The sequence below is a fragment of the Pipistrellus hanaki genome, assembly GCF_964339955.1.
Source record: "Pipistrellus hanaki genome assembly, chromosome: 3".
In the NCBI taxonomy this organism is placed as follows: domain Eukaryota; kingdom Metazoa; phylum Chordata; class Mammalia; order Chiroptera; family Vespertilionidae; genus Pipistrellus; species Pipistrellus hanaki.
Genome location: NC_140505.1, coordinates 21,215,448 through 21,242,017, shown reverse-complemented (window position 1 = coordinate 21,242,017; position 26,570 = coordinate 21,215,448). Strand labels below are relative to the sequence as shown.

Here is a 26,570-nt window from a genome sequence, read left to right as displayed (position 1 = left end):
GAATGCCCACTTCCTAATTATCTTCAGGGAGGCTGGTGGTTTCTAATCCATGTATAATGGGTTGAGCAGAAGTGCACCTATCGCAGTAAGAGTTTGATGGGAAGAGGCAACAAACACTAAAGCAAGAAAATCTTACCCAGAAAAGCTCAGCTTCAAGTAAAGAAAAAGTAGTAAACCCGGGTCCCCAAAAGGACAAAGATACAGCCTAGATCTCAAGTTACATGAGGCTAAGAAAGTATTACCTGGAGACAGAATAGTTATCTATGACCAGGAACTCAGTGGGAGCAATTCCTTGAAGATGAGTGGGATGCTAGTGACACTCTGGGGGCTTGGAGCTGGGCTTACTTGGCAACACTTCAAATCCCAAGCCTGGGATGGATGGGGAAGGGAATCACAAGCTATTGCAGAGATGTGGACTGTAGGTATCCTCTTTTGAGATGGGAGCAGTTAGCATGGCCATGGGCATCTGAGGGCAGCAGCTGCAGTGGACAAAGGAATGTCCTCCCTGGGATGTAAAAGCCTCCCTCTTTCAAAAGAGGCAAAACCACTTATTTCCCACTAAAGGACCCCAGTAGGAGAATCAGCAGACACAAGCCTACATACTTTTGCTCGCAGGATTTATTTTGGTTTGTGAATCTGAAAGCTGTAAGCCATAACATAAGGAGAAAAAAGAGAGCAGATTTTTTTTTCTTTTCATTTTTGCATCAGGCCAGTTAATGTGAGCTTCTTGGTAATATCTTTTCTCCAACCTATGGCTTTTTGACATTATTGCCCAGGCACTGCTGTAAAAACAATAGTATAGAAAATAGAAATGTTAAATTTTAACTTAATAAAACTAATTTTACTACGTATCTATCTAGATATAGAATTTCATTGGTATAATAAGACACTGGTAATACTGTCACAATGTATGCCTGTTCCACAAAATTTGTAAACCCATTTCCTTTTCCTAAATTCTTTGTGCTAGCCATATTAAAATTACATTATAAATTGGTATTGATAAAATATCTCACATACACAGTCCCCATGCTTCATCTGGGTGAAATAAAATCACCAACAAGAAAAACAGAGAGGATAACACTGAAAATGAAAATATGTGAAGAAATAAATAATAACAATGATTAATTGATCTATTTTTGTCTACAGAGGAGGAATACTTCTAAGAGTTCTCTGTGAAGAGAACATGAAGAGAACATACACATGTTCAAAACAGAACTCACACTTCACTCCCCTGCACATCATCCTTCCAACACCAGAGTGCTTCTAGCCTACTCTATAATATGTGTTCAGTAAAAGGTGTCATTATCATTTGCCAGAAATGTTTTAGTCTTCATAATTCTTTGTAGAATAACAAATATATTCATCCAAATATAACCATCACTCACTACTTAATAAACTCTACATCTATCTCATGTAACTTTTTGATCTTTTCTTTTCTTCCAAACCTGCCCTTGTCATATCTTTCCTGTGTATCCCATACTCTCCAGGCTGTTCTCCACGTTCTGAGTTCCAGCTGTGCTTGTCAAATCAGGATTACATGACACTGTTTCACAACAAAGTCAATTTTTTCTAATTTGATAATAAGCTCCTCAAAGACAGGGATAAAGTACAATCTTTTGAACACTTCCAGGGGCTAGCTTTGTGCTAGAACTTTTCATTCTTTTTTAAAAAATATATATTTTATTGATTTTTCACAGAGAGAAAGAGAGAGGGATAGAGAGCTAGAAACATCGATGAGAGAGAATCATCGATCAGCTGCCTCTTGCACACCTCCTATGGGGATGTGCCCGCAACCAAGGTACATGCCCTGACGAGAATCGAACCTGAGACCTTTCAATCCGCAGACCAACGCTCTATCCACTGAGCCAAACTGGTCCCGGCCATCTATTTAAATTTTTTAAAAAAGGAAATTTGAGACCTTATCTGAGGTGTCTCTCTGACCTCCATTATTGCCTGCACTCTCTCTTCTGAGATGACCCTGTGAATCCCTGGGACTTCTTTCAAACATCTAAAGATTGCTTAAATATCACTTGCTCAACAGAGCCTACCAAGTCAACCATATTTTAGAAACTTCCTACCAAATTCCTTCATCAACATCAACTCTCCCAATTACCCCTACTGCCCTAATCTTTCCCTTCTGATTAATCACTTCCAATACACTATATAATCAATTTATGAAAAGTGTTTGTTTATGGACTGACTGCCTAACCCATTATTTGAAAATTTTGAAGCAAAACCTTAATGTAACCATCATGTATGTGTAGCAGGAGAAAACTGTAAAAAAACAAGAAAAATATCACCCAAAGCAACATAGTGAATACATAATTTAAGCGATGGAAAAAATTAGAGATCAGTTTATAGCTCTAGAAGAAAATAAGTGAGGTTGGGTGGTGGTGATTAGTTTTTGGGAAGGTTATCCAGCATGAGGATGAGACTGTGATTAAAGGATTTGAAAGATAGTGAGCCAAGTGCCAAAATTCTCACCTGAGATTTAGATTTCAATTGAGTGATCAAAGAAGTACAGATTGGTCTAGTCAGAAATAAGACTAATTTACATTCTGCTTAGGAATTATAAATGTGTTCTCTGGTAGAGGATGAGGAAACAGATACAATAATTTAACTCTCAAAGTCTGATATAGAGGAATGGCATGCAATTTATTGGATGAACACTGTTCTCACTCATTCTTGGTTGAATTTTTGCATTTTTGCATTTACTCCAAATAGTAGAACTCATAACATGATTTCTTTATGTATATGAGTTAAAATTTAAAAAACTATATACAAATGCCTACTTTATTCTATTTTGGAGAATGTAATTATCTTTCTGCCTTGGAGAGTACATGTAACATTTTCTTTGACATCTAAGAGGTCCTCACTAAATGTACATTCCATTATCCACCCCTATTTATGTAATAGCCTATCTGTGTAAAAATTGTGGAGTTTTTAGTTTAAACCCTTGAGTCTGATTGTCTTAAACTCCAACTCCAAAACTTACTAAAATTCTATACACATGGGGATTATTTAAATTCTTTTGTTTGTTTACTCATTTATGAAACAAGAATAAACATAACCATGGAATTTTAGTGAGGAAGAAAAGTAAATATTTGGAAATGATCCATGTAAGTCTACCAATTAGCACATTAAGTGAGTGAACAGGATACATGATAATTTATAACTATTTTAAGAATATATTTAAATCTCTTCAAAGTCATTCCTTTTTCAAAAAGAAAAATGGTTGACAAATAAATTACTGACTAATACTAGTTAACATTAACTACTTCTGAAGATTATAAAATAATATTTGAATTAGCTTTAGTTTTAGTATAAGATACTGGCAACTAGGAATGATGGTGGAGAAACATTGAAAATTATGTCTCATGTTTAGATATTGCAAAGATTAAAGAAACTATCTCAGCAATGATATTTTAGAGGAATGTTTGATTCCTTCATTTCACCTTTAATTCAGTGTATGACTTGTGTAGCTGTTACTACTGCTGTTTTCTGATATAGACCTGTATAAAATAAATAATATTAGTTTTAGGTTTGGAAACATTTCAATCTTAAGCAAAATCAAGAACAGTAACAAAGGTATATTTGTACTAATTACTCAAACAATGTATGTCAAGATCCACTTTGTCTTCTATATTCCAGCCAGTGATACTATCTATCTATCTATTTATCTATCTATCTACACACACACACACACACACACACACACACACACACACACACACACACACACATATATATATATATATATATATATATATATATATATATATATATATATATATATATGGAGAGAGAGAGAGAGAGAGAGAGAGAGAGAGAGAGAGAGAATATGCAAATTGTCCATTACAGTGTCACAGTAATGACCACGGGTGGGCAGGGCTGCATTTTGTGAGAGGCAGGGCTGTCTGCGCAACTGGTCACCAGAGATGCAAGGAGCACCTCTAGGTCTGCCCCCAACTCTGCTTCCGCAGGCAGTGGCTCCCTCCCACCTCCCATGGAATTGCACTCGTCTTTCCTGGCTCCAGCAGAAGTGGCACGGCTCCCTCCAGCAGCTCCCACCTCCCTAGGGCCCTGGTGGCTTGCTTCCACCTCCTATGGAAACAGCATGGCTCCCTCCTGCCAGCTCTCTGGGAAGCAGCCCGGCTCCTAGCAGCAAGTTGTGGCTCCTGCTGGCTCCCATGGAAGCGGCAGGCGGCCTACTGCATGCAATATCGCACGATGGGCCACTAGTATCAATATTTAACATTTGGTCTTTCTAATGCTTATCTAACTACTTATCCTTGCAACCCTGAAGCTCCTTAGTGTTGCTCTAAAACATACATTGTCAAGACCAGTTTTAGTTATGATTAATCATTCCCCATTATAACATTTCTTTTATTTTTTTTAAACAAGAATTACTTTTTATTTATTTTCTTTATAAGGTATATATGTGTATATATTTTACCATTGTCCTCTCCAACTCCCATACATGCCCTCCCTCTCCAGAGTTTTCCATACATTGGTTATGCTTATATGGATGCATACAAGTCCTTCCGTTGATCTCTTATCTCCCCCGTATCTCCCTACCCTCCCCACTGTAATTTGACAGTCTGTTTGTTGCTTTACTGTCTGTTAATCTAACTTTTTGGTCATCAGTTTATAATGTTCTTTATTATCCATAAATTAGTGAGATCATGTGGTGTTTTCTTTCATTGACTGGCTTATTTTAGTCAGCATAATGTTCTCCAATTCCATCCAGGTTGCTGCAAATGATAAGAATTCCTATTTATGGCAGCATAGTATTCCATTGTGTAGATGTACCATAGTTTTTGATCCAATCATCTGCTGATGGGCACCTAGGCTGTTTCCAAATCTTAGCCATTGTAAATTGTGCTGCTATGAACATAGGGGTGCATATATCTTTTTTGATTGGTCTTTCTAGTTTCTTAGGATAAATTCCTAAGAGTGGGACTACTGGGTCAAATGGGAGTTCCATTTTCAGTTTTTTGAGGAAACTCCATACTGTTTCCCACAGTGGCTGCACCAGTCTGCATTCCCACCAGCAGTGCAAAAGGGTTCCTTTTTCTCCACAACCTCACCAACACTTGTCATTTGTTGATTTGTTGATATGAGCCATTCTGACAGGTCTGTGATGGTACCACATTTTTGTTTTGACTTGCATCTCTAACATTTCTTTTAAAAGCCAGGTTTACTTCCAACAACTATTCAGATTTGTCCAAGATGTCTTAAGCAAGAGCACAAGATTGATGCCAGATATTCATTCAAGTCCATTTATAATAGTTTGTTGATTATGTAAATGTCTACATAAATCAGGCAGAATGACTACATTGAATTTAATTAGTTGCTGCTAAGATGTTTATAAGTAAAATTAACTAACTTGAGAGATAGAGGTGTTGATACCTTTTTCTATAATTATTTTATTTATTTATTTCTCCAAAATTAAGGAGCACAGCCAATGCAGGGCACTTGCCCAGATTTCCAGGTCCTCCCAGGTCAGGTTGTGTGTAGGAGGCAACTAATCAATGTTTCTCTCTCATCTCTCTCTCTCTCTCTCTCTCTCTCTCTCTCTCTCTCTCTCTCCTTTCTCTCTGTCTTCGTCTAGTCTCCTCTTTCTCTGGAATCAATGAAAACATATTTTAAACAAGAAAGAATGAGAATAATTGTACTTTAGTATGGAATTAAGAGATCCACTTATTTATCTTTCATTCTCCATTCTCATTTTTCCATATTTCCTAAGAAAATTGTGGCTGTATTGGTGTTATTGTTACATAATAAAGTTGTACAATTACCTTCATTCTAACTTTAGAAACACTTGAGCAATATTTATTATCTGTAAAATGTATAGTATCCTGTGTTCTCTCCATCATTCTTTGCTATCTTATGTTCTTCTTACCTTCTATATATTCTGTTCACAAAACTGGCTTCCCTATCTCTATTAATCTGAATGTGGGGTTTCTTAGGAAATAAATAAAACCTCCTAAAGCAATTTACCTGAATAGCTTCCTATTTGAAAGGCATTGAGTATTTACTGAGTAGCTTCAATTTTTTTTCTGGACATCTATGCACATGAAGAATACCTATCTACTTACAATCTGAAAAATATTACATAATAAGTCTCAGTATTCCTACACATCAATCCAATCCATCCAAAAATTTCTACTTGTAATATTCTCAGTTACATTTGAATTATTACCAAAATGCATTCCAATATAAATATAAGAAATAATAATTTTACTTACCCTTCACTTATTGTCTCCTGTATTTTCCAAAATTTCGCTTTATTCCACGTAAGAGCAATGATGGCAAATAAAATAAGGAGAGGTAGAAAAATGAAGAAACTGATCCGAAGGACTTTTTTATGAGGAGCAGAATGTCGTTTTTTTATTGGCAAGTTCATAACAGTTCCTGAAAACATGAGAGTACATCTTAACATTTTCAAAAATAATATTTAAAGCATAATAGAATTTTGATTTATAAAAACTTGGGATTCCAATTGTATAATCATGGAATGAATGAATTTAAAAGTGTTAAAGGGTTTTTCCAGTATTCTGTGACTATGCCACAAAGTGCATTATATACTTATGTCATTCAATATATATCAATGCCACTTAAAGGAAGATAAACAACCCATTCAAAAAATGTGGATCGGACCTAAACAGATACTTTTCGAAAGAGGACATAAGGAAGGCCATAAGATACATGAAAACATGCTCAAAGTCACTAATCATCTGAGAGATGCAAATCAAAACAACAATGAGGTACTATCTTGCACCTGTCAGATTTGGCTATCATCAACAAATCAAAAAAGGACAAGTCCTGGTGAGGATGTGGAGAAAAAAGGAACCTTCATGCTCTGCTAGTGGGAATGCAGACCGGTGCAGCCACTGTAAAGAACAGTATGAAATTTCCTCAAAAAACTAAAAATGGAACTCCCATTTGACCCAGTGATCCTACTGCTAGGAATATATCCCAAGAAACTAGAAATATCAATCAGAAGGGATATATGCACCTCTATGTTCATGGTAACATAATTTACCATAGCTAGGATTTGGACACAGCCTAAGTGCCTATTAGCAGATGAGTGGATTAAAAATCAGTGGTACTTCTACACAGTGGAATACTACACTGCAATAGAAAAGGAGTTATTACCATTTGCAACAGCATGGTTGGAATTGGAGACTATTTTGCTAAGTAAAATGAGCCAGTGAGAAAGATAAATATCACATGATCTCATTCATTTATGGAATATAATGAACAACATAATCTAATGAACAAAAACAGTACCAGAGACAGAGAAGCATCGATCAGTCCACCAAAACTCAGAGGGCAGGTAGGGGAGTGTGGGAGTAAAGGGAAAAGATCAACTATAGGACTTGTATGCATGCATACTGGTATAAGCATAAACAATGGGCACAGACAGCAGGGGGGTGAGGGCATGAGTTAGGGAATTTGGGGGCCATGGAGGGATAAGGTCACCTATGCAATACCTTAATCAATCAATCAAAATAAAAAATAAAAAAAGTTAAAAATCACAAAAAATAATTTTATATATACTCTTTATTTGTGTTCTATATACTCATGTTTTTACCATATTCCCATCTGTGAACTGCTGCTTCGAACACATTAAATTTATATTACTACCTAATATGATCTTTCATTGAAAATAGGAGCAAACAAAAGAAATTTCAAAAAAATGATTTAATTAAAAATTATTGATATAATTGAATGTTGAAACAGAATTAATAATAGTAATTGAACTAATAATAGTAAGCTAGATTAAATTTCCATAGTACCTATATAAAATGATATTATTCCAATTTAGATTATATTAAGTAGAAAAATAGATATTCTAGGTGATATGATACATTACAGAAAAAAATTTAAATCTCTGGAAACTAAACTCGGTTCAATTTAACAAAAGAAATAATCCAGACAACTAAAATACATAAAATTAAGTAATCACTGACATTCTGTGATAATTAAATGTTAACTGTGATAATATTAAATGTATATAAAATTAATGCCACACCCTGCCAAAAGAGAAAAGTTCAATAACTGAGAAACACAATCCAATTACATATTGATAAGAAGTGACTTAACAGAAATAAAGTGATTCACAATGTTTTATATAATTAGGAAATAAATTGGAAAATACATGCAAAAATGTTGAAATCATCCAAAAATGCTACAGCCTTACATTATGGGAGAACTCAGTAATTTCAAAACTTTCCTTTTCCTGCTTCCTCCATCAGAAAAGGTCAATTCTCTATTAGTCCATTTTCACTCACAATATCATATTGGAAGTGGATCTTTCTTCTCATGTACTGATTAAAGAAATTTCACCTATTTATTGGATTGAGAGATATCCATTACCCTAAGGAAGGTAGGGCTTCCACTTTAGCTGTGACGAAATCTTTTCATTAAGTGCTGCCGGACTAGCCCTCTTATAATAAAAACTAGAGGCCCAGTGCACAAAATTTGTGCATGGGGGTGGGGGTCCCCTGAGCCTAGCCTGAGCCCTCTACAATCCGGAACCCCTTGGAGGATGTCCGACTGCTGGTTTAAGCCTGATCCCCAGCAGTTGATCATCCCTCTCATATGCGTGGACTGCTGCCTCCTAATAGCTCACCTGTCTGCCTGCCTGGTCATCCCCAACTGCCCCCCCACCCCCGCTGGCCTAGTTGCCCCTCACTGTCCCCCCTGCTGGCATGGTTACCCCAAGTGCACCCCCCTTGCCAGCCTGGTCACCCCTAACTGCCCCCTCTTCCAGTCTTGTCCCCCCAACTGCCCTCCCTGCTGGCCTGGTCAACCCGCATGGCTCCCCCACCCCCTGCTGGTATGGTTTCCCCATGCAGCCTGCTGTTCAGGCATTTGGTTGTCCCTCACTAATCCCCCCGCCAGCCTGGTCACCCCCCCCCCCGGTTGATCTGGTCACCCCTCATGGCACCCAAGCCCACCTGGTTGCATTATGCAGCATGCGGTTCAGTCGTTTGATTGTCCCTCATTAATGCCCCTGCTGGCCTGGTCATAGGCAGCCATCTTGTAAGGGCATAAGGGTCAATTTACATATTATTTCCTTATTATATAGAATATAAAAATAAGACAATCTATATGAGGAAGTGATTTCTGGAAATCAAAAGAACATGCCAAACTATAATATCAGAAGTAAGAAAAATACGATGTTGACTTTATGAAAATTCTACTCTACTTATGGAGAATTTACTGACATCAGCAGAGAATTGGAGTCCTAGGCAAGTGCAGCTCTTCACTGAGTTAAGGAGGCAAAGCACAGAGTTCACAGCAGCAGAAATGGGTGAAACTGCAGGGTGCAGCACAGCTGCTCTATAGATTAGGGACCCAGAAGTGTGGTGATAGCCTCCCAGGTGTCCATGGTAGAGGTCTAATCTGAAGCTAATCAAAGGCAGCTCTTACTGGCTTGTGATTGAAAATGAGATACCAGAGCTTAGGCATTGCTGGGAAAAAAGCACTAAGAAAATCCCAGAGAGAAACCAAGATGGTGATATAAAGTATATACTTGTATGTGCTGCCTCTCACAACCACACATAAACCACAACTAAAAGACAAAACATCTATCACCCAGAAGCACAGGAAAGCTGGCTGAGTGGAAGTTCTAGAACTAGAAGGAAAGTTAAAAGAGCATTGAGACCTGCACAAGCACGGAAAAGCTGAGGTACCCAGGCATGCAAATCAGGCTAGCGGTTGGCAACTGTGTGTGCAGTTTCTTTCAACCCAAAGGGAGACACAGCTCCCCATTACTCTGATCTCCAGTCCCCCCCCCCCATTTTTTTAAATTAAGGTATTATATAAGTACATATCTTACCATTACCCCCCCCACTCCCATACATGCCCTCCTTCCCCAGAGTTTTGCATCCATTGGTTATGCTTATATGCATGCATACAAGTCTTTCCGTTGATCTCTTATCTCCCCCATATCTGCCTTCTCTCCCCACTGTAATTTGACAATCTGTTGGTTTATTGTCTCTGTATCTATCTTTTTGTTCATCAGTTTATAATGTTCTTTATTATCCATAAATTAGTAAGAACATGTGGTGTTTTTCTTTCATTGACTGGCTTATTTCACTCAGCATAATGTTCTCCAATTCCATCCAGGTTGCTGCAAATGATAAGAATTCCTTTTTTATGGCAGAATAGTATTCCATTGTGTACCATAGTTTTCTGATCCAGTCAGAAAACTTAGCTATTGTAAATTGTGCTATGAACATAAGGGTGCACATATCCTTTTTGATGGGTTTTTCTAGTTTCTTAGGATATATTCTTAGGAGTGGGATTACTGGTTCAAATGATAGTTCCATTTTCAGTTTTTTGAGGAAACTACATACTGTTTCCCAAAGTGGCTGCACCAGTCTGCATTCCCACCAGCAGTGCACGAGGGTTCCTTTTTCTCTGCATCCTCACCAACACTTGTCGTTTGTTGATTTGTTGATGTTGGCCATTCTGACAGGTGTGAGATGGTACCGCTGTGTCTCTTGGTCTTCCTTCTGCTACTTTTGAAAAGATTCTATTTAGATCCATTGCCCATGTTTTAATTGGATCATTTATCTTCCTTTTATTAAGTTGTATAAGCTCTCTGTAGATGTTGGAGATTAAACCTGTATCAGTGATAACATTTACAAATATGTTCTCCCATACAGAGGGCTTTCTTGTTGTTTTGTTGATGGTTTCTTTTGCTGTAAAAAAGCTTTTTATTTTGGTGTAGTCCCATTTGTTTATTTTCTCTTTAGCTTCCATTGCCCTAGGGGCAGTATCAGTGAAGAAGTTCTTTTGGCATATGTCTGAGATTTTGCTGCCTATGGATTCCTCTAGTATTTTTATGGTTTCCCTTCTTATGTTTAAGTCCTGTATCCATTTTGAGTTTATTTTTGTGTATGGTGTAAGTTGGTAATCTAGTTTCAGTTTTTTTGCATGTATCTGTCCATTTTCCCTACACCATTTATTGAAGAGACTGTCTTGACTCCATTGTATGTTCATGCCTCCTTTGTCAAATATTGAGTATAGATAGAGGTTTGGGTCAATATCCAGATTCTCTATTCTATTCCATTGGTCTATATATCTATTCTTGTGCAGGTACTAGGCTTTTTTGAGGACAGTGGCTTTGTAATACAGCTTGAAATCTGGTATTGGAATCCCTCTGGCTCTATTCTTCTTTCTCAGGATTGCTGTGACTGTTCGGGGTCTTTTTTTATTCCAGATGAATTTTGAGAGTTCTCTCTAGGTCTGTGAAGTATGCCATTAGTATTTTAATGGGGAGTGCATTGAACCTATAAATTGCTTTGGGTAGTATGGACATTTTATTGATGTTGACTCTACCAATCCATGAACACGGTATGTTCTTCCATCTGTTTACATCTTCCTCTATCTCTTTTTTCAGTGTCCTGTAGTTTTCCACATATAAGTCTTTTACCTCCTTAGTTAAGTTTATTCCTAGGTATCTTAATTTTTTGGTGCGATGGTAAATGGGATTGTTTTTTTAATCTCTGTTTCTGTAAGTTCACTATTGGTGTATAGAAAGGCCATAGATTTCTTGGCATTAATTTTGTATCCTGCTACATTGCCAAATTCATTTATTAAGTCTATTAGTTTTTTTGATGGAGTCTTTTTTTATGTACAATATCATGAGATCTGCAAATAGGGACAGTTTAATTTTTCTTTTCCAATTCAGATGCCTCTTTCTTCTCCTCTTTCTCCTTCTCCTTCTTCTCCTCCTTGTCCTCCTTCTCCTTCTCCTTCTTCTTCTTGTCTGATTGCAATGGCTAGTACTCCCAGTACTGTGTTGAAAAGGAGTGGTGAGAGTGGGCATCCCTGTCTTGTTCCTGTTCTTATGGAAATGGTTTCAGTTTTTTGTCTATTGAGTATGATATTGGCTATTGGTTTTTCATATATGAATTTTATAATATTATGTTGATGTATGATCCTTCTATTTCCACCTTGCTAAGAGTTTTTATTAAAAATGGTGCTGGACGCCCAAACCGGTTTGGCTCAGTGGATAGAGCATCAGCCTGCGGTCTGAAATGTTCCAAGTTTGATTCCAGTCAAGGGCATGTACCTTGGTTGCAGGCATCTCCTCGGTAGGGGTTGTTCAAGAGGCAGCTGATAGATGATTCTTTCTCATCGATGTTTCTAGCTCTCTATTCCTCTCTCTTCCTCTCTGTAAAAAGTCAATAAAATATATTCTAAAAAAAAAAAAATGTTGCTGTATTTGTCAAATGCTTTTCCTGAGTCAATTGAAATGATTATGTGATTTTTATCACTAAATTTGTTTATGTGATGAATCACGTTTATTGATTTGTGGATATTGTACCATTCTTGCATCCCCGTGATAAATCCTACTTGGTCATAGTGTATGATCTCTCTGATGTATTGCTGGATCCGATTTGCTAGAATTTTGTTGATGATTTTGTCATCTATGTTCATGAGGGATATTGACCTATAATTCTTCTTCATTGTCTTGTCTTTATCTGGTTTTGGTATTAGGGTGATGCTGACTTCACAAAATGAACTTGGAAGTGTCCCTTTCTCTTGAATTTTTTGGAATAGCCTAAGGAGGATAGGTTTTAGTCCTTCCTTGAATGCTTGGTAAAACTCTCCTGTGAAGCCATCTGGCCCTGAACTTTTGTTTGCTGGGAGATTTTTGATGACTGCTTCAATTTCATCCATAGTTATTGGCCTATTGAGATTTTTAGAATCTTCCTGATTGAGTTTTGGAAGGTTGTATTTTTTCCTAGGAATATGTCCATTTCCTCCAGGCTACCGAATTTGTTGGAATAGAGTTGTTTATGGTACTTTTTTTTTTTTTAAAAAAAAAAACAATCCTTTGTGTTTCTATGGGGTCTTTTGTTATTTTTGCCTCTCTCATTTCTGATTTTGTTTTTTTGAGTCCTTTCTCTCTGCTTCTTGGTTAGCCTGGCTCGAGGTTCATTCATCTTGTTTATCCTTTCAGAGAACCAGCTCTTGGTTTCATTGATCTTTGTATTAATTTTTTTAGTCTCTATGCCATGTATTTCTGCTCTAATCTTTATTATCTCCTTCCTTCTACTCACTCTGGGCTTTTCTCAATGCTCTCTTTATAATTCTTTGAGTTGTTGAGTTAAATGATTTACTACCATTTGTTCTTGCTTTTTGAGGTAGGCCAGTAGAGCAATGAATTTCTCTCTCAGGATTGCTTTTATTGTATCCCATAGAATTTGGATTGCTTTGTTTTTGTTGTCATTAGTTTGCAAGATGCTTTTAATTTCTTCTTTGATCTCATTGGTAACCCATTCATTACATAATAGCATGCTATCTGCTTCCAAGAGTTTTTTGATTATTTTTATTATAGTTTATTTCTAATTTTATGCTATTGTGGTCTGAGAAGATGCTTGATACGATTTTGATCTTCCTGAATTTGGGGAGACTTTGGGGGGACATTTTTAAAATGTCCGATGTGCACTTGAGAAGAACATATATTCTGTGGCCTTTGGGATGCAATATTTTGAAGATGTCAGTTAAATCCATCTGATCTAGTGACTCATTTAGGATTGCTGTTTCTTTGCTGATTTTTTGTCTAGAGAATTTATCCAGTGACATCAGTGGTGCATTAAAGTTCTCTACTATGATTATATTGTCGGTAATCTCTCCCTTGATATCTTCCAGGAGTTTTGTTATATATTTGGGTGCTCCTGCATTGGGTGCATATATGTTTATCAGGGCTTCCTAAGGACAAATTGTATTGATCCCTATAGAATTATGAAGTGGCCTTCCTTATCTCTTGTTATGGCCTTCACTTTGAGGCCTATTTTTTGTCAGATATAAGTATTGCTACCCCAGCTACTTTTTTCATTTCCATTTGCCTGAAATATATTTTTCTTTCCTTTCACTTTCAATCTGTGTGAGTCCCTTGTTCTGATGTAGGTCTTTGGTACACAGCATAATATGGGTCATGTTTTGTTTTGTTTTTGTTTGATTTTTTTGTTTTGTTTTGTTTTTTTTTCCCATTCAGCCACTTGAAGTTTTTTGATTGGAGCATTTAGTCTGTTTACGTTTAAAGTTATTACTGAAAGTTACCTTTTTGTAGTCAATATCTATTATTGTGTCTGTGTTCCTTTTTACCTTTTTTTATATATACATTTAATTGATTTTTTGCAGAGAGGAAGGGAGAGAGATAGAGAGCTAGAAACGTTGATGAGAGAGAAACATCGACCAGCTGCCTCTTGCACACCCCCTACTGGGGATGTGCCCGCAACCCAGGTACATGACTTTGACGAGAATCGAACCTGGAACCTTTCAGTCTGCAGACCGAAGCTCTACCACTGAGCCAAACCGGTTTCGGCCCTTCTCACCTTTTTATTTCTTCTTTTTATAGAATCCCCTTTAGCATTTCTTGCATTGCTGGTTTGGTGATGATATACTCCCTTAGCCTTTTGTTTTGTTTTGTTTTGTTTGTTTGTAAAGCTCCTGATTTCCCCTTCAATTTTGAATGATAGCCTTGATGGATATCAAGTTCTTGGATTCAGTTCTTTGCTTTCCAACACTTTGTATACCTCATTCCATTCCTGTCTAGCTTGATGTGTTTCTGTTGAGAAATCATTTGATAATCTGATGGGAGCTCCTTTCTAGGTAACCCGCTGTCTCTCTCTTATCACCTTTAAGATTCTCTCTTTGTCATTAATATTTGCCACTGAAATTATGACATGTCTTGGTGTGGATCTTTTGGGATTGATCCTGCTTGGGACTCTCTGTACTTGTGTAACTTTTTCTTCCCCATATCTGGGAATTTCTCTGTCATTATTTCTTCAAATATATTTTCTAATCCTTTCTGCTCTTCTTGTCCTTCTGGCAGCCCTATTATACATATGTTACTTCGTTTCATGTTGTCCCAAAGCTCCCTTAGGCTTTCCTCCTGCTTTTTAATTTTTTTTCTCTGGTTGCCGTTCAGATTGGGCTTGTTTCTGTACCTGATCTTCTAACTAACTAATTCGGTCCTCTGCTTCTTCTAGTCTAATATTGAAACTTTCCATGGTGTTTTTTATTGTAGCTATATCACTTTTCATTTCTTCCTGATTCTTGCATAGGTTGTTGATTTTCTCATTTATCCGATGTATGAATTACACAACCATTACTCTGATTTGTCTTTTTTCTGGTCATGTTGCATGCTTCAATTTCACTTTTTTTTTTTTTTTTTTCTTGTCAACTCATTTTCTTTCCTCTGGAGATTGTGTCACTTCCCCATTCTGAGTATCACCAGTAGGTTCAGAGTTTGAGTTGTGTGGACCTGAGCCATGTGCTGTGGGAGCTCCGCACCACCTGAGTGTCCCTGAAGTGCTCCAACACTAGAATGTGTGGCTGCCATGGATTGGTGAGAACCAGGCTCGCCCAGGGTCAGTGCTACCAGCGTTCAGTATGGTCTCATGTGCGCACTTAGAATCATGGACCCCGCCTGCACTGTACTCTTGATGTGTGCCAAAATTGATTCTCCTAGCATGTGCCAGGAGTCAGTTTCCCAGTGTCTGCACCAAGAATCGAGTATCAGATTCTCTGTTGCCTAGTGCAGCTTCTCACTGAATTGAGTATCAGATTCTCTGTTGCCTAGTGCAACTTCCCCATGTGTGCGTGCACCAAGAATTAGAGTCACTGGCTCTTAGTGTGAATGAGCTGTTAGTCAGGGATTCCAGGCACACACGGTAAGAAACAGGAAAATCAGTGGTGCTCAGTGATACCTCTTGCCTGGAGAATCTGGGTCCTGGTCACCAGGGTAGACTAGGTTGTACAGTAGCACTGTGGCGTGCCTGCACTGCAGAAAACATACTTCAGTGTGTGCTTGTCCAGAATCAAAGTTAGGTGGCACTGTTACCCTGTGTGGGCTTCCAGTTTGGTTGCCCAATTGTGTTGTGGGGAGCAGATTCCAGTCTCTGTGTGCATGCTCCCAAGCTCAAATGTCCATCGGGCACTGAGGCCCAAGCAAGGGGCGGGTCTATCAGTTATTATAGTGCTACCCAGGATCCTACAGGGAGCGGATAGGCTCTTTGACTCACAGAAATCTGCCGCGGGAAAGTCTGGATTCTTGTTGTCTGTTGGTCTGAAGCTGTGGTCGCAGTTCTCTGTTCCCAAAGGCTTCAGGGTCCTGGTTTGCATCTGAGACCCAACTGGGTAGTTCTGAGGCCAGGATCCCAGTCTCAAGCAGTGCTGTTTCTCAAGATGGTGTGGTCCCTGTACCCTCACTGGCCTCCCACAAGTGTCTGCTTTGTGTGCGGGGCTCTGCTATCTAAGACTGCCTGGATTGGCAGCCCCTTGGAGGACCTGCAGAATCTAACTGTCCCTAGCTCATACACACACACCACACACATCTACACTTTCCTCTATTGTTCCCTCACTCTCTCACATTCTTTCCCTCCCTCCCATCCTGGCGATAGCCATCTTCTTCTACTTCCCCAAGTGTATTCTTTTGCTTGTTGATATCTGCTATCCCATTACCATTTGCTGAAAAGGCTTTCCTTTCCTGCATTGAGTGGCCATGGCATCATTATGGAAAATCATTAGACCACATAAGTGAGAATTTATGTCTAGTCTCACAAATTATTCCATTGCAAAATTGAAGTTTTCTGATTTTTGTTGGCTAAAGTAAAACGTCAACTTCCAAGAAAACAGCCTCGTGGTCCATTTCAATCTTTTTGCTAGCTTCTATTGAACATAATTGACAATTTTGACAGTTTATTTTACTACTCATAATGATAAAGAAAAGGATATTGATGGAGGAAAGTATTTTATAATCTTTTATAATATAGACAAATGCAGAAAAAAGACCGCAGAACAGATGTTTTGCTAAAAACTATATGCAGATGCCAAATTAACACATTAAATAAATTTAACATTATAACCTTCTCAGGAAGTGCAAAAACCACATGAGATACTATTGTACATCTACTTGATTGGTAAAGATGCCAAAAAAATGGGTCATTCATGTTTATATGCATATCCATGTTGATGTTGAGGATTTTATTATTCTTCACAGAATAAAATATTTTTCATGATTATTAATTGTACCTTTCTAATTATTATTTATGTAAGTGTCAAAGGTCAGCAACTCTGGAATAGGTTGGCAATCACTTTTAAAACTATAAAAGGCTTACTATCAACCTATCAATTTCACTCCTGGGCATGTTTCCCAGATAATTAAAATTTTACTTTTATTTAGAATCTTCCACATGAATATTCATTGCAGATCTAATCATGACACCTAAAGCTAAATATTGGCAAACAACCAAATGTCCTTCATGGGTGAATAATTAAATAATTTTTGATACCCCCATACAAAGAAAAACCAATCATCAATAATAAATGAAGTGTTCATATATGCAACAACTATATTCAGTTCATGAAATTTATGCAAGAGGAAAAAAAGTCAATCTTAAGGAGACACAAATTGTATGAGAGCACTTATATAACATTCATGAAAGGATGTAATTAGAGACAGAGAAGTTCAGGGATTTCCAGGAGTTAGGAAAGGAGGGAAGAAGAGATCAGTGTAGCTATAAAAAGGACTAATATTAGTTTAGTGATAATACTACATGTAGTAATGATACAGTTCTGCATCTCAATTGTGGTGATGACTACACCAATTTTAACTTGTGGCAAAATTGCACAGAACTAAATACACACACAGGTGGACCCACAAAACACAAACACATGCACAAATGAGTGCATATATATTGGTAGATTGAAAAAGGTCTATGTCTTTTATTAATGTCCACTTCCAGGTTTTGAATATTGTACTATAGTACTGCACCATGTTGCCAGTCATGGAGGCTGACTGAGGAGGTACACATCTGTCTACATTTCTTTGCACTTTATTGTGAATCTAAAATTATTTCAATATAAAAAGTCAAATAAAAACCCAACATGATATTAGTACATATCTAAAACTGACAAAGCAAAGTTGAACAAAACCAAGAAAAAATGATATCTAAGTCCTTGTGAATTGAGGGCTATCTCTGCAGAGAAATTGGATCTCTCATCAATGAATGGGGGGAAGATTTTGTATGGTACATCCACTTTTGAAAATAGTTTGGATGTTTCTTATAAAATTAAAAGTGCACTCACTAAAATAAGTACATTTAGTAAATGGCACAGCAATATTATCCCTAAGTATTTACCCATCAAATATAGAAAATATACGTGTATTCTACATGTACAGTATATTCTATATATTATGTATATGTGTACAAAAATCTTAAATGCACATATATGTCAAATTTATTCTCTATTTGTAAACCTTGAAAAAACATAAGTAACCTTCAAAGAGTGAATTGATAAGCAAATTATAGAACATCTTTTCCATAGGTTATTTTAAAAATGAATGATTCAAATTTATGACAACAGAAATGAATCAGAAATGCATGTGATATTATGAAAATTAGAAATATCTGAAACAGAGAACAGGTAATTTCTTTCCAGGAATTAACAGTAGAAGATGACTGCAAAGGAGAAGTCAGAGGATTGGGGTGATAAGTCTATTGTGTATCATAATGACAGCTAATGGGAAAACAAGTCTGCTCATTTTTTTTCTGTACCCATAGAATTGAATTCCACATAGATATATGCTAAAGTGTGTAAATTTTTAAAGCCAAATATGTATAATAAAAATAAATATTAAAAAGGAGATAATGACTAGTATTTTTTAAAAAATCCGAGAATACATCAAGCTATAGATTCAAGAATCTCAGCCAATCCAAGCAGGATAAATTCAAAGAAAAACACATCTTGGTAAATCATAGTGAAACTTGAAAATCAAAAGTAGAAAGTATGTCTGAAACTCAGACAAAGAATTTTAAAAAACCTTTATATTATTGAGATGTATAAGAAGAATGACAGTGGTATTCTCAACAAAAAATGGAAGGCAGGGTACAATGTGATTATATCTTTGAATATCTGAGAGAAAACTACTCTTAATGTAGAAATCTACTTCCAGTAAAAATACCCTCCACAAATTTAGACATTATAAAAAACACGTTAAAGACAAAGACTAAATACTGACACAAAATGAGGAATACAAAAGGAAGTTTTTCAGGATGAAAGGAAATGACCCATAGAAAACTGTTAATGTGCTAGAAGAGTTGAAAAGCCTTAGAGAACAGTAAATCTGTGGGCAAATGTAAATATTTGTATTAAAAATATTTAATACTCTGTCACCTGCCTAATGCAAATAACAACGTATTGTCAGTGATATACTATAATATATAAATAAAATACATAACAACGTGCCAATGGTGGAAAGACATTAATGGAAATAAACACTCTGAGATTTATACATTTTGAAGAAAAATCAAATATACTACATTTGCTTATGAATGTTCACCAAATACATGGAAAAATGTTTTGTGCTATCTCCTATTCATATGCTATGGTTATGAAAGATTTTATTATTTTTTAAACTTTTTTTTAGTATAGTCACCTTTTAAAATGCACCTTAGTTTTGAACTAACACATTATAATAGCTAATTCTTGAGATATAAACTATATACTACAACTATCACCTATTCTATAATTTAATAACACCTAGGAAACTCTGCCATATGAATATAAATGTTTGAGTAAGCATGGTTAATTTTGGGAAAAGCCTATTGAAATGTCCACTTCTATATTTGAATTATAAGCGCATATAACATTCTGTTTTGCTTTTTTTGTTTTTTTATTAAATACATTTTTATTGATTTTGTACAGAGAGGAAGGGAGAGAGAGAGTTAGAAACATTGATGAGAGAGAGAGTCATCGATCAGCTGCCTCTTGCACACCCCCTACTGGGGATATGCCCGCAACCAAGGTACATGCCCTTGACCGGAATCGAACCCGGGACCTTTCAGTCCCTAAGCTGACGCTCTAACGATTGACCCAAACCAGTTTCGGCGCATATACCATTTTGATTAAAAGTATGATTTAGAGTTAGCTGCACTGGGTGGGTAATAGAGTAACCACAATGACTATTTAAATTTAAATTCAATAAAGTAAAGTAAAATAGAAATTTTAGCTTCTTAGTTGCACTATCCACATGCCAGGTGATCAATAGCCACATCAATGGTGGAGATGTAGAACGTTAATGTATATGCAGGCAGTTCTGTTGGAGCTCATTGATCAAGATACTAACCCTTGGAGATAATCCAAAACCCATCATCGATACTTCCTCCTGGTGAATCTTGTGCTGGGGAACAACTTGGAGGAGAATATCCCCAATCACATTGGCAATTCAAGTTAGTATTGCAAACCTAAGACAAAACCAAACGAAGAATAAGAATACTAAATGTGCAATAAAAAATTAAATGCAATATTAGTCATTATTCTCCAATGCACATTGTGAAAGTATTATAATTTAGCATATTAGATGAGCGTTTATTTTAATGTGGAAATAATTTCTAAAACAAATTTTACAAAATAAATGTCCATGCAATATCTTTTTATAAAACAGAGATTTTCTATTAATTGTATTTTGTACAGTGGTGCCTCACACAACGAACTTAATTCGTTCCAGGAGCAAGCTTGTTATGCGAAAAGTTCGTTATGTGAAATGCGTTTTCCCATAACAATACATGTTAAAAAAAATAATTCGTTCTGTAGCATAAAATATGCTAAGATGACATAAAAAAAGATAAATTTTTGTTATTATTTTTATTTAGATACATCTAAAAACATAATTTTTTAAAAAAAAAACACACATTTTTTTAATTTTAAGACAGACTAAGTAGAGTCTACCGAATCTTGCACATCTTCTTCCATTTTCTGCTTTTGGGCCGATGGTTTCATGAAAAACCTGTCCAAAGTTCGCTGTGCGAGGCGTTCGTTATGCGAGGCACCACTGTATTTTAAAATACAAGTAGATAACATTTTTGGCACAACTGAAATATCTTATTCTAGAAAAGCATAGAAAATAGGAGGCTAGATGTTATAACATTGTGGAAGTTTAAATTTATTATGAATTGTGTTAGATAAAAAATAGCTGTGAGAAGGGCAAACATTTACCAAAAACATTATGGACAAACTCAAGGAAGAATTTGCTTAAACAGACACAAATATAAAGAGTGTTTTGCTAGATAATATCTATAAATGTGAGCTGGTTAAATGAATTGAAATAAGGGTTAGAAGTAGATGAGGGAATCTAGAAGTAGGTGCATGCAAAAATTCAATTAAAATTAAAAAAAGAAGGAAAGAAACAGAAAAGAAATGTAAATAATAGGACATTTAAGTTATTTGAGAGAACATTTTGAAACAGGACCCTTAAAAAGGTCAATTTTTTCAAGAGTTATTACAGTATAAAATATGAAGGATCAATATGTCAGAAGACACTAGTCACAAATTTAAAACCAAAGGCATGCTTGGAAATTTTCCAAAGTTTCCAAAACTTCTATACCCCAATAAAAAGTGTCAGAATGGATGGGAAAATAGAAATGCAAATGGTAAATATGAGTATGCATACAGAGTAAAGAACTTTACCATTAATTATTAAATAAATGCAAATCAGCAATGGATTTACCATGTTAGAAAAGACTGAAAAACTGAGAAACTGGGGTGTGGCCAGATTAGAGGAAATGCACCTTTTCATACAAAATAAGTGGAAGCAAAAACTGGTACACTGTTTCTTAAAGACAATATAATATTACGGAAAAATTTAAAGGGGCATACATCTGACCCATCAGATATTATTGATAACAAGTAAAGAAATCAGATAAACATACAAAATAAATGTACAACAATGTCCATCAAACCACTATTTACAATAGTTAAGTTAAAATTAACAATATAACAAAGTCCAATAGTGAATGACTTAAAATATATAGTGGAACAGACATACAAACAACAAATTGAAGCCATTAAAGTGCATAAAACATTGAAATACACAAAACATCCTGCTCTCACTCAAAAAAATATTAGACTACTAGAGGCCCAGTGCATGGATTTTTGCACATTGAAAGGAAATTAACTAGAAAAAATATTTTAGAGACCAGGGAGGGACCACAGGAGGGCTCTATGGAGTGTCCACCTAACCTCACTCAGTCCTGAACGGCCAGACAAAAGCAGCAAGCTACCCTACCGGTTGGAGCATCTGCCTCCTGGTAGTCAGTGCACATCCTAGCAGATGATCAAATGGTTGAATGAATGGTTGCACACTTAGCACACTAGGCTTTTATTATATAAGATAAATATTATGTGTAATAAAAATATATTTTGCACGGTGACATATATATATTACAACACAGACTCAACTATACACAATTTTATATGTATATATAATTGTATATATATTATCTTTAATAAATCTATTTTCAAAATTTTACAATCTTGATCTAACATTATAATAACACATTATGCTTTATATACCATTTTGTACAGAGTTCAAAGCTTACTAACTCAGGAGACCTAGAAAGAGATGATCAAACACATAATCCATGTACATATGTATACAAAATGAAAATGGATTTTCTAATTTGACTGCAATTTTCCATAAGAAATTTCCACATCAAATAATTGTGGATCTCATTATTACTTACATGAATTTTAAAAAATAACTATACATAAAAATAGAGTAGCCATTACTTACACCATGTCCATTGCACAGTTTTGAAGAATTACAGGATGCTATGTCTTTGAGTTCAGTAATAAAACGGCAGGTTCCATTAAAACAAACCTAAAATTTTAAAAACAAGCATCAAGAATGAAAATCAGAAAATGCAGAGTTGAACAATTGTTCTTGATACAAAACGATGCACAAAATATGTACAGGAGAAGGCAAAAGTCAGTTTACAGTGGAAAAAAGGACATGCAAGTTATGATTATTTACATTATTTACACACTCCTGTACTCTGCTTTGTTTTGCATACATAAATGTAAACCTGCATAGACCCCCCCAGTCTTCATAAAACATATGAATCTACACTAAAAAAAGAGAAACATGCAGATGGACCATCAATCTGCTACACCCACCAGTCAATCAGGAGGGGATATGCAAATTAGTAGGATAAAGGTGGTGGTCGCCCAGCTGCTCCAAGGACAGAGTGGCCAGGCAGGGCAGAACACCTGCTATGAGAGGGAGAGCAGGGGGTGAAGGGATCTACAGGAGCATCACTCCAGCCACAGTGAAGACTAAGACTGCAGACTACAGAGTCTGCAGCGAAGATGAAGATGGCAGACTCTGGCTTGAGTCTGCAGCAAAGGCAGCAGACTCTGGCTGGAGGAAAACCGGTGCTGGAAGCCAAGGGAAGGAGAGAACCTAGCTGTTCATCCTCACAGTGCTCTAGAGGAGCTGTGACCTCAGAGTCACATGGAAAAACAGGGAGAGCTGAAAGGGCGGAATTGGGAAGAATGGATAAAATGTGCTATTATTAATGAAAGTCTGTCCACAAAACCACAGAACTAGTTAGCTCTCAATCCTCCCTACACACCTATTCCACTAAATGACACAATGCAGTCAGCACAATACATTTTATCCACAGGGACAAAATTTAGAAGGGCATATATTTTTCTTTTTTAAAATATATTTTATTGATTTTTTTTTACAGAGAGGAGGGGAAAAGAATAGAGAGTTAGAAACATCAATGCGAGAAACATCAATTAGCTGCTTCCTGCATATATCCTACTGGGGATGTACCCACAACCAAGGTACATGTTCTTGACCTGAATCGAACCTGGAACCCTTCAGTCCGCAGGTTGACACTCAATCCCCTGAGCTAAACTGGTTAGGGTAGATAGATAGATAGTTAGACAGATAGATATAGAGATATTTTTTTTTTCCCTAAAGCAACTGAATAAATGATGAGGACAGAATTCAGGCTTCTCAAGTGATTTGCTATAGAATAAGCCTTATCCAATTAAACTATTGAAAGTTTCATGGCCTAAAAGCCAGCTTTATAAATGAAGACTGTCATGACACAAATCCAGTCACACAGACAAAGCTTCCAATTAAATTAGTTTAATACAAAAGTGTGGGAGTAAAACCTCATGGCAGCTTAAAGCTCCTGCTGAACAAAGCAGGTAAAGTCAAAGTATTCCTTCCTTCCTTCCTTCCTTCCTTCCTTCCTTCCTTCCTTCCTTCCTTCCTTCCTTCCTTCCTTTCCTCCTTCTCCCCCTCCCTCCTTCCCTTTCTTTCCTTTTTCCTTTCTCTCTTCTTTTCTTCTCTTCCTTCTATGGGGATATTGCCCAGTTGGGCATGAGCTAATGATCAGACTTCCCCAGGTAGAGAACCACTCCTAGAGAAATGAGGACTTTGTAAAGCCTTATAGTGTTGTTGGGACAAACCAGAGGACTTTCTTTCTTTTTTTTTTTTTTAAATAATAAAATAATTTATTTATTTATTTATTTTTTAATATATTTTATTGATTTTTTTTGACCCCATTCCTCCCTCCCACATATCCCCTCCCTCCCCAGAGTTTTGTGTCCATTGGTTGTACTTATATGCATGTATACAAGTCCTTCGGTTGATCTCTTATCTCCCCCAGATCTCCCTATCCTCCCCACTGTAATTTGACAGTCTGCTTGTTGCTTTACTGTCTCTATATCTATCTTATGGTTCATCAGTTTATAATGTTCTTTATTATCCACAAATGAGTGAGGTCATGTGGTGTTTCTCTTTCATTGATTGGCTTATTTCACTCAGCATGATGTTCTCCAATTCCATCCAGGTTGCTGCAAATGATGAGAATTCCTTCTTTTTTATGGCAGCATAGTATTCCATTGTGTAGATGTACCATGGTTTTTGGATCCAATCATCTGCTGACGGACACTTAGGCTGTTTCCAAATTCTGGCTATTGTAGATTGTGCTGCTATGAACATAGGGGTGCATATATCCTTTCTGATTGGTGTTTCTAGTTGCTTGGGATATATTCCTAGAAGTGGGATTACTGGGTCAAATGGGAGTTCCATTTTCAGTTTTTTGAGGAAACTCCACACTGTTCTCCACAGTGGTTGCACCAGTCTGCATTCCCACCAGCAGTGCACGAGGGTTCCTTTTTCTCCGCAACCTCGCCAACACTTGTCATTTGTTGATTTGTTGATGTTGGCCATTCTGACAGGTGTGAGATGGTACCGCATTGTTGTTTTGATTTGCATCTCTCGGACAATTAGTGACTTTGAGCATGTTTTCATGCGCCTTTTGGCCTTCTGTCTTCTTTTGAAAATATTCTATTTAGGTCCATTGCCCATTTTTTAATTGGATCATTCATCTTCCTTTTATTTAGTTGTATAAGCTGTTTGTAGATGTTGGAGATTAAACCTTCATCAGTGGTAACATTTGCAAATATGTTCTCCCACATAGTGGGCTTTCTTGTTGTTTTGTTGATGGTTTCTTTTGCTGTAAAAAAGCTTTTTATTTTGATGTAGTCCCATTTGTTTATTATCTCTTTAGCTTCCATTGCCCTAGGGGTAGTATCAGTGAAGAAGTTCTTTTGGCATATGTCTGAGATTTTGTTGCCTGTGGATGCTTCTAGTATTTTTATGGTTTCCCGTCTGATGTTTAAGTCCTGTATCCATTTTGAGTTTATTTTTGTATATGGTGTAAGTTGGTGATCTAGTTTCATTCTTTTGCATGTATCTGTCCAATTTTCCCAACACCATTTATTGAAGAGACTGTCTTGACTCCATTGTATATTTGTGCCTCCTTTGTCAAATATTAATTGAGCATAGTGACTTGGGTTGATATCTGGGTTCTCGATTCGATTCCATTGATCTATATGTCTGTTTTTGTGCCAGTATGAGGCTGTTTTGAGAACAGTGGCTTTGTAATACAGTTTGAAGTCTGGTATTGAGATACCTCCTACTTTACTCTTCTTTCTCAGGATTGCTGTGGCTATTCGGGGTCTTTTATTGTTCCAAATGAACTTTTGGAGAGTTCTTTCTAGGTCAGTGAAATATGCCGTTGGTATTTTAATGGGGAGTGCATTGAATCTATAGATTGCTTTAGGAAGTATGGACATTTTGATGATGTTGATTCTACCAATCCATGAACATGGTATGTTCTTCCATCTGTTTACATCTTCCTCTATCTCTTTTTTCAGTGTCGTGTAGTTTTCCGCGTATAGGTCCTTTACTTCCTTAGTTAAGTTTATTCCTAGGTATCTTAATTTTTTTGGTGCGATGGTAAATGGAACTGCTATTTTTGTCTCTGTTTCTATAAACTCACTGTTGGTGTATAGAAATGCCATAGATTTCTTGGTGTTAATTTTGTATCCTGCTACATTGCCAAATTCATTTATTAAGCCAATTAGTTTTTTAATGGAGTCTTTTGGGTTTTTTATATACAATATCATGTCGTCTGCAAATAAGGATAACTTTACTTCTTCTTTTCCAATTTAGATGCCTTTTATTTCCTCCTCTTGTCTAATTGCAATGGTTAGTACTTCCAGTACTATGTCAAAGAGGAGTGGCGATAGTGGGCATCCCTGTCTTGTTCCTGTTCTTAGAGGGAATGGTTTTAGTTTTTGCCCATTGAGTATGATGTTGGCTGTGGGTTTATCATATATAGCTTTTATTACGTTGAGGTATGATCCTTGTACTCCCACCTTGT

At 36.6% G+C, this 26,570-nt stretch overlaps 1 protein-coding gene across 1 annotated transcript in view; it reads right to left on the bottom strand.

Annotated features, from left to right (window-relative positions):
- Positions 1 to 607: 607 nt before the first annotated feature.
- Positions 608 to 26,570, bottom strand: part of LOC311620393 (A disintegrin and metallopeptidase domain 3-like) — a 123,526-nt gene continuing 97,563 nt past the window's right edge. The window contains exons 17-21 of the mRNA XM_084879744.1: positions 22,613 to 22,699; positions 20,168 to 20,285; positions 6,252 to 6,417; positions 3,456 to 3,512; positions 608 to 782 (exon numbers count right to left, since the gene is read on the bottom strand). Coding sequence (XP_084735870.1) covers positions 3,458 to 3,512; positions 6,252 to 6,417; positions 20,168 to 20,285; positions 22,613 to 22,699 — 426 coding nt within the window. The 3' untranslated portion in view covers positions 608 to 782; positions 3,456 to 3,457. The remainder of the gene's footprint in view (positions 783 to 3,455; positions 3,513 to 6,251; positions 6,418 to 20,167; positions 20,286 to 22,612; positions 22,700 to 26,570) is intronic.